Source organism: Trachinotus anak, unplaced genomic scaffold (assembly GCF_046630095.1).
Source record: "Trachinotus anak isolate AG129_WGS33_773 ecotype Australia unplaced genomic scaffold, CSIRO_AGI_Tana_v1 ptg000021l, whole genome shotgun sequence".
Lineage (NCBI taxonomy): Eukaryota > Metazoa > Chordata > Actinopteri > Carangiformes > Carangidae > Trachinotus > Trachinotus anak.
Window position 1 is genome coordinate 14,973,232 of NW_027273872.1, and position 15,558 is coordinate 14,988,789.

At 43.3% G+C, this 15,558-nt stretch overlaps 3 protein-coding genes across 39 annotated transcripts in view; all 3 read right to left on the reverse strand.

The window, feature by feature from the left end:
* Window positions 1–15,558, reverse strand: part of LOC139606386 (protocadherin gamma-C5-like) — a 276,343-nt gene that overhangs the window by 56,729 nt on the left and 204,056 nt on the right. The window contains exon 1 of one of the 37 annotated variants that reach the window (XM_071458547.1): window positions 9,298–11,702. The exons of 32 other annotated variants lie outside the window; for them this stretch is intronic. In XM_071458547.1, coding sequence (XP_071314648.1) covers window positions 9,298–11,682 — 2,385 coding nt within the window. In that variant the 5' untranslated portion in view covers window positions 11,683–11,702. Of the gene's footprint in view, window positions 1–6; window positions 2,943–2,975; window positions 5,376–9,297; window positions 11,703–15,558 lie in introns of those variants that run through there. 4 more of the 37 variants (XM_071458536.1, XM_071458529.1, XM_071458555.1 and 1 more) reach the window with 4 other exon arrangements.
* On the reverse strand, window positions 6,089–9,290 carry LOC139606106 (protocadherin beta-16-like). The gene has a single exon (XM_071458131.1). The coding sequence runs from the start codon at window positions 8,591–8,593 to the stop codon at window positions 6,089–6,091; it is 2,505 nt and encodes an 834-aa protein (XP_071314232.1). The 5' UTR covers window positions 8,594–9,290.
* LOC139606411 (protocadherin beta-16-like) lies at window positions 12,459–15,539 on the reverse strand. Its single transcript, XM_071458595.1, has one exon. The coding sequence runs from the start codon at window positions 14,916–14,918 to the stop codon at window positions 12,471–12,473; it is 2,448 nt and encodes an 815-aa protein (XP_071314696.1). The 5' UTR covers window positions 14,919–15,539; the 3' UTR covers window positions 12,459–12,470.

The following is a 15,558-nucleotide window of genomic DNA, read 5'->3' on the forward strand; positions in this document are numbered from 1 at the left end:
TCTAACCTCTAGAGGAGAGTCTGGTTCATCCAGGATGCTCTTTTCACTCTGTATCCGCTGCATCGTCCCTGTAGAACTGGGGTCCATTATCAGCACGTTTTGACTACCAGCTCTGCCGAACTTACAGTCACTCTTTCTGGAGTCAGTCGTCCTGCACACCTCGTAATTGTACACGTGTTGGAGAGTCCCTGTCCCCAAAGTGTCTGAGTAACGTGGAGGATAATATGGAATCACAGGGAGACTGGAGTGATACAGGATGCGAGACTGTCTCCATCTGTAGATTTTCACTGATATAATAACCACTAAACACGTGATGAAGAGGAAGGAGACCACAGCCAGAGCCAACACTAAGTAAAAAGTCAGGTTGTCATTGTACTCCTTGTCGTGGGTAAAGTCACTGAACTCCGACAGCACTTCAGGGAAGCTGTCCGCCACCGCCACATTCACAATGACTGTAGCTGAACGAGAGGGCTGCCCGTTGTCCTCCACTATAACAGTCAGTCTCTGTTTCACTGCATCTTTATCAGTCACTTGGCGGATAGTTCTTATTTCTCCATTCTGTAAGCCCACTTCAAACAGCGCCCTGTCTGTGGCTTTCTGCAGTTTATAGGAGAGCCAGGCATTCTGTCCAGAGTCCACATCAACAGCCACCACTTTAGTCACCAGATAGCCCACATCTGCTGACCGAGGCACCATTTCAGCCACCAGAGAGCCGCCAGTCTGGACTGGGTACAGAACCTGAGGAGGGTTGTCGTTCTGGTCCTGGATCAGTACTTTCACACTCACATTGCTACTGAGTGGAGGAGAGCCTCCATCCTGAGCTTTGACGCGGAACTGGAAATCTTTGATCTGCTCGTAGTCAAAAGAGCGCACTGCATGGATGACTCCACTATCAGCACTAACGGACACATATGAGGAGACTGGCACTCCGTTAACAGAGGAGTCCTCCAGTATGTAAGAAACACGGGCATTCTGGTTCCAGTCAGCGTCTCTGGCTTTCACTGTGAATATAGAGAGGCCTGGTGTGTTGTTTTCTATAATGTAGGCCTCATATGAGCTCCTCTCAAAGACAGGAGCGTTGTCATTCACATCAGAGATCTGTAAGGTGAGAGTGACGCTGCTGGAGAGGGAAGGCACTCCTTCATCAGAGCAGTTAACAGTTATATTATACTCAGAGGCTGTTTCTCTGTCTAATTCACTGTCTGTCACTAAACTATAGAAATGATTGGTTGTAGACTTCATCACAAAAGGAATATTATTATTCATAGTACACTGAACCTTTCCATTCTCACCCGAGTCTGCGTCCTGAATATTTATCATTGTCACAACAGTACCAGGTTTGGCATCTTCTGATATTACGTTTGATTTAGACATTATGTGAATATCGGGTTTATTGTCGTTCATATCAATGACGTCGATCATCACTTTACAGGAGTCAACCAGTCCTCCATCATCACTTGCACGAACGTTTATCTGAAATGTTCGAGCTTTTTCATAGTCAACATTTCCTTTCAGCCGAATTTCACCACTTTCATCATTTACTTCAAATAACCCACGGGCATGATCTAATATACTTGAAATAGAATAAGTTATTCTACCATTAGATCCATGATCAGCATCTGTAGCAGTAACCGTCAGTACAATTGTTCCTACTGGTGCATTTTCTTTTATGGAGGCTTTATAAATGGGCTGTGTAAAAACAGGAGCGTTGTCATTAGCGTCTAAAACAGTGATCAGAATTTGCATTGTTCCTGACATCTGCGGCTCTCCTCCATCTACCGCCGTCAGAACTAAAGACAGGTGTTCGTGCTTTTCTCTGTCAAGAGGTTTCTCTAACACCATTTCGACATTTTTCGTTCCGTCTGCTTGATCATGTAATTTAACAATAAAGTTATCTCTAGGTTCAAGTTTATATGTTTGCAGTCCATTTGAACCTACATCAGGATCAACTGCGCGATCTAATATGAATTTCGCCCCACTAACAGCGGATTCACTAATTTTAAATCTGACGTCGTTCTTTTCGAAGGACGGGGGGTTATCATTCACATCTGTGATTTCAATAGTCACGCTGTAAAATTCCATCGGATTCTCTAATATAATCTGAAAATGCAAAGCACAAGGCGTCGTTTGTCCACAGAGCGACTCTCTGTCTATTCTATTTTTGATGAGGAGGACTCCTCTCTCCGTATTTAGCTCAATATATTCGTCACTGTCTGGAGTAAAGATGCGAGCTTTACCCGATTTTAGTCTTTTAACATCTAAGCCAAAATCCTTGGCCATGTTTCCGACTAGAGAACCTTTTGGCATTTCCTCAGGAATGGAATAGCTGACCTGTCCGAGCACCGACCTCAGAGAGAGGACCGACAAAAACAACAGTACTTGCCCTCTCATTGTTCTGTCCGACGTTGTCCTTGTGTAAACCATCACCGCCTTTTGAACATTTGTCTTCCCCAATTCAAAGGTCAACACGGATTTTTAAGTATATTCCTGACATGAAAAAGGATTCGACGTCGTGTATCTCCGGTAAATTCCAGACGGCGCGCTTTGCTTCAGTCTCTTTCTCTCTCTCTCAAATAAAGATCTGATGGGAGGGACAAAGAGTCTGTGGTAAATCTGATACGAACTAGTCAACAGCGGCACTCTGAGTTCATAAAGTCAAACTGCAGCTGAAATGTGCAAAAATAATTTGGCATGCTTAGATGAAGAATAAAAAGAAGAACATCTCTTTAAGTGGGCGGTGCTATTGGATGCTACAGTTTAACTGAAAAATACAGGGGCACCAAAATGAATAAAATGTGATGTAAGTGTTAGAAGTGAATTACATTTTGTATAAATAGAGCAGCCACCTTAAAAAGACGAAACAAATGCAACTGGAAAAAGTACGAAATTGTGTCGCTCTCCAAGGTGCTGAAATTAAGAGAAAAAATATTTGTGTGTGACTTCAACACGGGAACAGATAGCTAGCAAATTCTAACCTCTAGAGGAGAGTCAGGTTCGTCCAGGATGCTCTTTTCACTCTGTATCCGCTGCATCGTCCCTGTAGAACTGGGGTCCATTATCAGCACGTTTTGACTACCAGCTCTGCCGAACTTACAGTCACTCTTTCTGGAGTCAGTCGTCCTGCACACCTCGTAATTGTACACGTGTTGGAGAGTCCCTGTCCCCAAAGTGTCTGAGTAACGTGGAGGATAATATGGAATCACAGGGAGACTGGAGTGATACAGGATGCGAGACTGTCTCCATCTGTAGATTTTCACTGATATAATAACCACTAAACACGTGATGAAGAGGAAGGAGACCACAGCCAGAGCCAACACTAAGTAAAAAGTCAGGTTGTCATTGTACTCCTTGTCCTGGGTAAAGTCAGTGAACTCCGACAGCACTTCAGGGAAGCTGTCCGCCACCGCCACATTCACAATGACTGTAGCTGAACGAGAGGGCTGCCCGTTGTCCTCCACTATAACAGTCAGTCTCTGTTTCACTGCATCTTTATCAGTCACTTGGCGGATAGTTCTTATTTCTCCATTCTGTAAGCCCACTTCAAACAGCGCCCTGTCTGTGGCTTTCTGCAGTTTATAGGAGAGCCAGGCATTCTGTCCAGAGTCCACATCAACAGCCACCACTTTAGTCACCAGATAGCCCACATCTGCTGACCGAGGCACCATTTCAGCCACCAGAGAGCCACCAGTCTGGACTGGGTACAGGACCTGAGGAGGGTTGTCGTTCTGGTCCTGGATCAGTATTTTCACACTCACATTGCTACTGAGTGGAGGAGAGCCTCCATCCTGAGCTTTGACGCGGAACTGGAAATCTTTGATCTGCTCGTAGTCAAAAGAGCGCACTGCATGGATGACTCCACTATCAGCACTAATGGACACATATGAGGAGACTGGCACTCCGTTAACAGAGGAGTCCTCCAGTATGTAAGAAACACGGGCATTCTGGTTCCAGTCAGCGTCTCTGGCTTTCACTGTGAATATAGAGAGGCCTGGTGTGTTGTTTTCTACAATGTAGGCCTCATATGAGCTCCTCTCAAAGACAGGAGCGTTGTCATTCACATCAGAGATCTGTAAGGTGAGAGTGACGCTGCTGGAGAGGGAGGGCACTCCCTCATCAGAGCAGGTCACTGTTATATTATACTCAGAAGCTGTTTCTCTGTCCAATTCCTCGTCTGTTAGGAGACTATAGAAATTATTTGATGTGGACTTCAAAGTGAAATATGTATTATCAGTGATGGAGCAATGTACTTTACCGTTTTCACCAGAGTCTGTATCCTCAACATTTATCATTGTCACTACGGTATTACGTCCAGCATCCTCCGATATCACATTTGATTTAGACATAATATGAATATCAGGTTTATTATCATTTATGTCTAATATATCAACTATCGCCTTACAAGAACCAGTTAGTCCACCACCATCACTTGCACGAATATTTATTTGAACATTTCCCGACTTTTCATAGTCAAGTTTTCCAATTAACTTAATATCGCCACTTTCCTTATCTATCTCAAACATTCCACGAGTATGGTCTAGAGTACTTGAAATTGAATATGTTATTCTACCATTAGAGCCACGATCTGCATCTGTAGCAGTAACTGTCAGTACAACTGTTCCTACTGGTGCATTTTCTTTTATGGAGGCTTTATAAACAGACTGTGTAAAAACAGGAGCGTTGTCATTAGCGTCTAAAACGTTGATGTGAATCTGCATTGTTCCTGACATCTGCTGTTCGCCTCCATCCACCGCTGTAAGAACTAATGACAACTGATCATTTTTCTCCCTGTCCAGCGGTGTGTGCAAAGCCAACTCCACATTTTTACTCGTATCGATTTGATTGTTCAGTTTGAGAGAGAATGCATCGGTTGGCTTCAGAATGTAGGTTTTTAAACCGTTTTTGCCAACATCAAGATCAATAGCCCTGTCTAAAATAAATGTTGTACCACTAAGCGTAGACTCACTAATATTGAAGTGGATGTCACTTGTTTCAAACGTTGGGGGGTTATCATTTATATCTGTGATCTCAATGTTAATACTGTAGAATTCCATCGGATTCTCTAATATGATCTGACAATGCAAAGCGCAGGGCGTCATTTGTCCGCAAAGCGCCTCTCTGTCTATTCTCTCTTTTATAAGGAGGACTCCTCTCGCGCTGTTTAGCTCGATGTATTCTGCGTTATCTCGTGTGAAAACACGAGCCTTGCCAGAATTCAGTCTTTTGACATCTAAACCCAAATCCTGAGCTATGTTGCCAACGAAAGAGCCTTTGGGCATTTCCTCGGGAACTGAGTAGCTGACCTGTCCGAGCACCGAGCCGAAGGAAAGGACCGAGATAAACAACAGTACTTGCCGTTTCATTGTTATGTCCGACATCGTCTTTGCAGGAAATCTCTATGTAAACCTTTCAGTCCCCTCTGACATTTGTTAATGGTAAATCCGCTGGTAATGTGGGGCCTTAAAAATCTCCCAAGAAAAAGAAGAAATGGCTGTTTAGTAACTCCATATTTGATTTCTGTTAGATCCCCCGTGTGTATGCTTCATTGTATCTCCCTGTCTCGCCTCCAGCTCAAATCAACGGAGATGATGGGAGGGTCCACTACATAGCTGCTGTAAAACTGATTCATACTGGTCAACAGCGTCCCTCTGAGTTCAAAGTCAAAATTACACGAGGAATGTTCGTTTCAGCGACTGGCACTTGGAAGACAGTTTAAATGCCTAGAAAAAAGATTTTGGTAAGATAAAGAAAGCAAGAGACAAACCATTTACATCCCAGAGAAGACGGTGATTGGTAACGGTATTTTTGAGAGGATGCAACTTAAAATTACACCTCGAATTACACAATGAGGTTTTTTGTTTGTTTGTTTTTCTAAATGAAGCTAGAGAAAATCAAATCAAGAGGAAGATGTTTTCATTATAAAGCGATTTACATTGTTTCTAACATATAAAGGGCTGACATAAAAAGGCTATTTTTAATTGACAAAAAATATGATTTAACCTCGAGAGAACGGTCTGCCTTAAGTCGCAAACACTGTCTCTGTCCATGGTGCTGATTGTACACTTACTACTAATGTCGATAATTAATAGAATCATACATTACATGGGACAAACACATGGAAACAATTTACGGCCGAAATGAATTCCAAATAACCAACCTCTAGAGGAGAGTCTGGTTCATCCAGGATGCTCTTTTCACTCTGTATCCGCTGCATCGTCCCTGTAGAACTGGGGTCCATTATCAGCACGTTTTGACTACCAGCTCTGCCGAACTTACAGTCACTCTTTCTGGAGTCAGTCGTCCTGCACACCTCGTAATTGTACACGTGTTGGAGAGTCCCTGTCCCCAAAGTGTCTGAGTAACGTGGAGGATAATATGGAATCACAGGGAGACTGGAGTGATACAGGATGCGAGACTGTCTCCATCTGTAGATTTTCACTGATATAATAACCACTAAACACGTGATGAAGAGGAAGGAGACCACAGCCAGAGCCAACACCAAGTAAAAAGTCAGGTTGTCATTGTACTCCTTGTCGTGGGTAAAGTCAGTGAACTCCGACAGCACTTCAGGGAAGCTGTCCGCCACCGCCACATTCACAATGACTGTAGCTGAACGAGAGGGCTGCCCGTTGTCCTCCACTATAACAGTCAGTCTCTGTTTCACTGCATCTTTATCAGTCACTTGGCGGATAGTTCTTATTTCTCCATTCTGTAAGCCCACTTCAAACAGCGCCCTGTCTGTGGCTTTCTGCAGTTTATAGGAGAGCCAGGCATTCTGTCCAGAGTCCACATCAACAGCCACCACTTTAGTCACCAGATAGCCCACATCTGCTGACCGAGGCACCATTTCAGCCACCAGAGAGCTGCCAGTCTGGACTGGGTACAGGACCTGAGGAGGGTTGTCGTTCTGGTCCTGGATCAGTATTTTCACACTCACATTGCTACTGAGTGGAGGAGAGCCTCCATCCTGAGCTTTGACGCGGAACTGGAAATCTTTGATCTGCTCATAGTCAAAAGAGCGCACTGCATGGATGACTCCACTATCAGCACTAACGGACACATATGAGGAGACCGGCACTCCGTTAACAGAGGAGTCCTCCAGTATGTAAGAAACACGGGCATTCTGGTTCCAGTCAGCGTCTCTGGCTTTCACTGTGAATATAGAGAGGCCTGGTGTGTTGTTTTCTACAATGTAGGCCTCATATGAGCTCCTCTCAAAGACAGGAGCGTTGTCATTCACATCAGAGATCTGTAAGGTGAGAGTGACGCTGCTGGAGAGGGAGGGCACTCCTTCATCAGAGCAGGTCACTGTTATATTATACTCAGAGGCTGTTTCTCTGTCTAATTCACTGTCTGTCACTAAACTATAGAAATTATTGGTTGTTGACTTTAACATGAAATTGTTATTATCATTAATGACGCAATGTACTTTTCCATTTTCAGCAGAGTCTGCATCTTCCACATTTATCATTGTTACGACAGTGTTAGGTTTTGCATCTTCCGAAATCACATTTGATTTTGACATAATATGAATATCAGGATGGTTGTCATTCACGTCTAATACATCAACTATCAGTTTGCAAGAACCCGTCAGTCCTCCATCATCACTAGAGCGAATATTAACCTGAAAATTTCTCGCCTTTTCATAGTCAAGTTTTCCATTTAAGGTGACCTCGCCACTGTCCTTATTTATCTCAAACATTCCACGGGCATCATCTAGCATACTTGAAATTGAATATGTTATCTTACCATTAGATCCGCGGTCGGCGTCTGTTGCTGTAACTGTCAGTACAACTGTTCCTAATAATGCATTTTCTTTAATAGAGGTTTTGTAAACAGACTGTGAAAAAACGGGCGCATTGTCATTTGCGTCTAAAACGGTGATGTGGATCTGCATTGTTCCTGACATCTGCGGCTCGCCACCATCCACCGCCATCAGAACTAAAGACAGGTGTTCATTTTTCTCCCTGTCCAGCGGTGCATTCAAAACCATCTCAACATTTTTACTTCCATCTCCCTGATTATTCACTTTGAGAGAAAATATATCACTGGGTTTCAAGACATAGGTTTTTAAACCATTTTCACCCACATCAAGATCAGTAGCCCTATCTAAGTTGAATGTAGTGCCACTGAGCGCAGACTCGCTGATATTAAATTGAACATCGCTCGTGATGAAGGTGGGAGGGTTGTCATTTATATCTGTGATTTCAACAGTGATACTGTAGAATTCCATTGGATTTTCCAATAAAATCTGAAAATGTAAAGCACAGGGCGTCGTTTGTCTACAGAGCGCCTCTCTGTCTATTCTCTCTTGAATTAGGAGGACTCCTCTTTCTCTGTTTAGCCCGACGTATGCTGTGCTATCTCGTGTAAAAATGCGAGCTTTTCCGGAGAGTAGTCTTTTGACATCTAAACCTAAATCTTGAGCTATGTTGCCGACGAAAGAGCCTTTGGGCATTTCCTCGGGAATGGAGTAGCTGACCTGTCCGAGCACCGAGCCGAAGGAAAGGACCGAGATAAACAGCAGTACTTGCCGTTTCATTGTTACGTCCGACATCGTCATTGTAGAAAATCCTTGCGTAAACCTTTGAGTCATCTTTTGTATTCGTTTTTCATAAATCCGCTGTTAATACATAGTCTTGAAATCCCCCAAGAGAAGGAAGAAAAAGCCATTCAATAACTCCGTGTTTGAGTCCTGTAAGATCATCCGCGTGTGTGCTCCATTGTATCTCTCTGTCTCGCCTCTAGCTCAAATATACGGAGTTGATGGGAGGGTCCACTACATTTGTGTTGTAAAACTGATTCATACTAGTCAACAGCGTCCCTCTGAGTTCAAAATCAAAATTACACGAGGGATACTAATACCAGCCGTATGACAAGTAATTGTTAGACAGAGTTAAAATGTGTGATTTTTGTAGGATAAAGAAAACAAGAAAATAAGGCGACTGTAACGGTATTTTTAAGAGGATGCAAGTTGAATTTATAACACCTCGTAGTACACATAGGTTTTTTCTGGAACCAGGGAGAATGGAAGCAAGAGGAAGATTTTTTCATTACAAAACGATTTACCTTTTTAGCTATTATGTAAAAAGCTGACACAAAAAGCTATTTTTAAGTGACAATAAATATCTAGTAAGATTTAACCACTAGGGAACACTTCGTTTTAAGTCGCAAACACTGTCTCTGTCCGTGGTGCTGATTACAGATTTTTATCAATGGCGACGATTTATAGATTCATATATTACATGGGACAAACATATGCAAACAATTTACAACTAAAATGAAGCCTAAATAACCAACCTCTAATGGAGAGTCAGGTTCATCCAGGATGCTCTTTTCACTCTGTATCCGCTGCATCGTCCCTGTAGAACTGGGGTCCATTATCAGCACGTTTTGACTACCAGCTCTGCCGAACTTACAGTCACTCTTTCTGGAGTCAGTCGTCCTGCACACCTCGTAATTGTACACGTGTTGGAGAGTCCCTGTCCCCAAAGTGTCTGAGTAACGTGGAGGATAATATGGAATCACAGGGAGACTGGAGTGATACAGGATGCGAGACTGTCTCCATCTGTAGATTTTCACTGATATAATAACCACTAAACACGTGATGAAGAGGAAGGAGACCACAGCCAGAGCCAACACCAAGTAAAAAGTCAGGTTGTCATTGTACTCCTTGTCGTGGGTAAAGTCAGTGAACTCCGACAGCACTTCGGGGAAGCTGTCCGCCACCGCTACGTTCACAATGACTGTAGCTGAACGAGAGGGCTGCCCGTTGTCCTCCACTATAACAGTCAGTCTCTGTTTCACTGCATCTTTATCAGTCACTTGGCGGATAGTTCTTATTTCTCCATTCTGTAAGCCCACTTCAAACAGCGCCCTGTCTGTGGCTTTCTGCAGTTTATAGGAGAGCCAGGCATTCTGTCCAGAGTCCACATCAACAGCCACCACTTTAGTCACCAGATAGCCCACATCTGCTGACCGAGGCACCATTTCAGCCACCAGAGAGCCGCCAGTCTGGACTGGGTACAGAACCTGAGGAGGGTTGTCGTTCTGGTCCTGGATCAGTATTTTCACACTCACATTGCTACTGAGTGGAGGAGAGCCTCCATCCTGAGCTTTGACGCGGAACTGGAAATCTTTGATCTGCTCGTAGTCAAAAGAGCGCACTGCATGGATGACTCCACTATCAGCACTAACGGACACATACGAGGAGACAGGCACTCCGTTAACAGAGGAGTCCTCCAGTATGTAAGAAACACGGGCATTCTGGTTCCAGTCAGCGTCTCTGGCTTTCACTGTGAATATAGAGAGGCCTGGTGTGTTGTTTTCTACAATGTAGGCCTCATATGAGCTCCTCTCAAAGACAGGAGCGTTGTCATTCACATCAGAGATCTGTAAGGTGAGAGTGACGCTGCTGGAGAGGGAGGGCACTCCCTCATCAGAGCAGGTCACTGTTATATTATACTCAGAGGCTGTTTCTCTGTCTAATTCACTGTCAGTCACTAAACTATAGAAATTATTTGATGTTGATTTCAGTAAGAACGGAATGTTGTCATTTATAAAACACTGAACTTTACCGTTTTCACCCGAGTCTGGGTCTTGGATGTTAATCATTGTAACGACGGTGTTGGCGTTTGCACTCTCTGATATAATCGTTGATTTAGACATGATTTTAATTGTTGGTTCGTTGTCATTTATATCAATTACATCAACTATCACTTTACAAGAATCCGTCAGTCCTCCATTATCCCTTGCTCGTACATTGATCTGAAAATGTCTTTTCTTTTCATAATCCAAACGGCCAATCAACCTAACCTCACCATTGTCCTCATTTACTTCAAACATATGTCTGACGTCATCCAAAGTGTTTGTGATTGAGTAAGTTATTTTACCGTTTAAACCATGATCAGCATCTGAGGCACTAACAGTAGTTACAACTGTGCCTTTTGCAGCATTTTCAGCCACTGTACCTTTGTATATCGGCTGTGTAAAAACAGGAGCATTGTCATTAGCATCTAACACCGTGATGAGAATCTGCATTGTTCCTGACATCTGTGGCTCTCCTCCATCTACAGCCGTTAACACCAAAGAAATAAACTCATTTTTCTCTCTATCCAGGGCTTTTTGTAAGATCATTTCAACATTCTTTGTACCATCCGCTTGGCTGTGCAGTTTAAGTAAAAAATTATCGGTTGGCTTGAGTATGTAGCTTTGAAGACTATTTGTACCTACATCCAGATCCACTGCTCGTTCTAAATCAAATTTCGCTCCCACAACTGCAGATTCACTTATTATGAATTTAATCTCACTTTTTTCAAAGGTTGGTGCATTATCGTTAATGTCTGTAATCTCAACTGTTATGCTATAAAATTCCATAGGATTCTCCAGCACAATCTGGAAATGCACAGCGCACGGTGTTGTATCACCGCACAACGCCTCTCTGTCTATTCTCTCTTTGATAAGGAGGACTCCTCTTTCGCTGTTCAGCTCGATGTAGTCTGTGCTGTCGCCTGAATAAACATGAGCGTTACCCAACTTCAGTCGTTTAACGTCTAAACCTAAATCCTGAGCTGCATTACCGACGATAGAGCCCCTTGGCATTTCCTCCGGAATGGAGTAACTGACCTGACCGGAGACTGACCGAAGACAGACGAGCGAAATAAACAACAGTACTTGCCGTCTCATTCTTTTGAATTGTCAAGGCAATAAGAAAAAGCAGCCTCTTAGAATCCGTTAGTAAGATGGACGGGAGTGAAAACAAAAGGCAGTCCTCAAATTACGAGAAAAATAAAGACAGTTGTGCCTCGTCGTGTATATCGGAAGACAATGCGGTCTGCGCCTGCCCTTTCTCTCTCATACATCGACATGGAGAGGCGGTACAGCTGTAAATATAATACAACTACAACAGACTAGGCAACAGCGGCCCACTGAGTTCAGAAACCAAAACTGCAGAAAAAAAAATACTCTTGTAAGATGGAACATGTGTGAAATGCTGAGGAAATAATTTATGAAGGTTTGGATTAAATCGATGTAATATGTTGTATACGTATTTTAATCAGAATACAATTTAAATATGTAGAAAAAAATCTTTTAAGAGAATTCAAAGATATTCAAAGTAGGGGGATAAACACTTACCATTTTCTATGACATAGAGGAACATGAATGTATAAATCCCCCATAATCCTCTCCAAGGTGCCGAAAGAAGGAGCAAATTAATTTTTCCAAATGCTTTAACAGTGGGATAAGTGTTTGGTAATGACAAGCAACACTGGAAAGCATGGGTGATGTAACACCTTTCTAAAATCTAGAGGAGAGTCTCGTTCATACAGGATGCTATTTTGCCTCTGTATCCGCTAGATAGTGACAATAAATATCTAGTAAGATATAACCTCTAGAGAAGAGTCTGATTTAAGTCGCAAACACCGTCTCTGTCCATGGTGCTGATTTATTGCTGACGTCGATTATTTATAGCATCATATAATACATGGGACAAACATATGCAAACAATTTACAACTAAGATGAAGCCTAAATAACCAACCTCTAGAGGAGAGTCAGGTTCGTCCAGGATGCTCTTTTCACTCTGTATCCGCTGCATCGTCCCTGTAGAACTGGGGTCCATTATCAGCACGTTTTGACTACCAGCTCTGCCGAACTTACAGTCACTCTTTCTGGAGTCAGTCGTCCTGCACACCTCGTAATTGTACACGTGTTGGAGAGTCCCTGTCCCCAAAGTGTCTGAGTAACGTGGAGGATAATATGGAATCACAGGGAGACTGGAGTGATACAGGATGCGAGACTGTCTCCATCTGTAGATTTTCACTGATATAATAACCACTAAACACGTGATGAAGAGGAAGGAGACCACAGCCAGAGCCAACACTAAGTAAAAAGTCAGGTTGTCATTGTACTCCTTGTCGTGGGAAAAGTCAGTGAACTCCGACAGCACTTCAGGGAAGCTGTCCGCCACCGCTACGTTCACAATGACTGTAGCTGAACGAGAGGGCTGCCCGTTGTCCTCCACTATAACAGTCAGTCTCTGTTTCACTGCATCTTTATCAGTCACTTGGCGGATAGTTCTTATTTCTCCATTCTGTAAGCCCACTTCAAACAGCGCCCTGTCTGTGGCTTTCTGCAGTTTATAGGAGAGCCAGGCATTCTGTCCAGAGTCCACATCAACAGCCACCACTTTAGTCACCAGATAGCCCACATCTGCTGACCGAGGCACCATTTCAGCCACCAGAGAGCCGCCAGTCTGGACTGGGTACAGGACCTGAGGAGGGTTGTCGTTCTGGTCCTGGATCAGTATTTTCACACTCACATTGCTACTGAGTGGAGGAGAGCCTCCATCCTGAGCTTTGACGCGGAACTGGAAATCTTTGATCTGCTCGTAGTCAAAAGAGCGCACTGCATGGATGACTCCACTATCAGCACTAACGGACACATATGAGGAGACCGGCACTCCGTTAACAGAGGAGTCCTCCAGTATGTAAGAAACACGGGCATTCTGGTTCCAGTCAGCGTCTCTGGCTTTCACTGTGAATATAGAGAGGCCTGGTGTGTTGTTTTCTACAATGTAGGCCTCATATGAGCTCCTCTCAAAGACAGGAGCGTTGTCATTCACATCAGAGATCTGTAAGGTGAGAGTGACGCTGCTGGAGAGGGAGGGCACTCCCTCATCAGAGCAGGTCACTGTTATATTATACTCAGAGGCTGTTTCTCTGTCTAATTCACTGTCAGTCACTAAACTGTAGAAATTACTGGATGTAGATGTAATCGTAAATGGTATATTTTTGTTAATCACACACCGGACTTTCCCATTTTCTTCAGAATCTGGATCATTTACACTCATTACAGCTACCACCGTGTTGTAAGGGGAATCCTCTCCAACTGAATTTGATGATGAAATCATATTTATAACGGGACTGTTGTCATTAATGTCACCTACATCAATGATCACTTTGCTTGAATCGGATAGACCTCCTTGGTCGACTGCCTCTACATCAATTTCATAATTTCTGGCTTTTTCAAAATCAATAGGCCCATCTAATATAAGATGACCATCTTCAGTGATGTGGAATAAATTAGAAGTTCCTATCATGCTGTTACTGATCGTGTAGCTAACCTCTCCATTCGAGCCTTTGTCTGCATCGGAGGCACTCACTTTGGTAATGATTGTTCCCTTGAGGGAATTTTCTTTCACACTTGCTTTATACACGGTTTGTGTAAAAACAGGAGCGTTGTCATTTACATCTAGCACAGTAATATGAATCTGCATAGTGCCAGATCTCTGCGGCTCTCCTCCATCTACAGCCGTCAACAATAACGATGTAAACTCCTGTTTCTCTCTATCCAGAGGTTTCTGTAAAATCATCTCCGCCTTTTTAACACCATCAGACTGACTATGTAATTTAATCATAAAATTATCATTGGGCTTGAGTGCATAGCTCTGAAGACCATTCAGCCCGATATCAGGATCTATAGCTTTATCAAGCATGAATTTAGAGCCAATGACTGCAGACTCGCTGATTTCAATATTTTTCTGGTCCTTTTGAAATGTAGGAGCGTTGTCATTAATATCTGTGATTTCAACAGTAATCGGGAATATCTCTATCGGGTTTTCTAAGGCGATCTGGAAATGCAGCGCACAAGGCGTTGTCTGACCACAAAGAGCTTCCCGGTCTATTTTCTCCTTGATAATGAGGAGTCCTTTTTCCTTGTTAAGCTGGATGTATTCGGCGCTATCTCCCGTGTGAATACGAGCTCTACGCGCTTGCAGTCGTTTAACATCCAAACCTAAATCCTGAGCTATGTTACCGACCAAGGAGCCTTTGGCCATTTCCTCGGGAATAGAGTAGCTGACCTGGCCGAGCACTGAACTCAGACAGAGGACGGAGAAAAACAACAGTACTTGCCGTCTCATTGTTCTGTAAGGCACCTCCGTCCAAACAAACTAACGTCTTCTCCTCTCTTTTGATATCAGCGTTGCTGATGCAAATAAAATCCCATATATTTCCAGTTTAATCAGAAACTGACGGTAAAATTATTCCAGCTTGATATTCCATGCATTGTGTTGCATCCAGCGGCGACTATGCGTTTGTGTTCCCGAAGCCTCTCTCGCTTGTGAGAGGACAGGGGGGCGTCCCAGTATAAATATGACATAAAACGCCAAGACGCTGGTCAACAGCGGCCCACCGAGTTCACAACACGAAACTACATGAGTTAAAGAAAAAATAGTTACCTCTGCTGTTACCTGTATGGTCACTGAATAAACTACCACCAAACATACACACTACTGTTCTTCATTTACAGTACGAGCAAAATGATGAAACATAGCACGATATTTTCCCTGAGCAAATATTTAAGTGTGAATGAAGGAGACAGAAGGAAAATCGAAAATATAAAGAGAGAGAGAGAGAGAGAGAGAGAGAGGAAAAAAAAAACAAGAGGCTGTTTTTTCGCTGTCCAAGGTACTGACACTGTAGGGGCTGTAAATGACATCACTGAATAAATCAATTGTAAATAGTAGGCTATGAGTTTGAACGACAGTACTGCAATTCTAA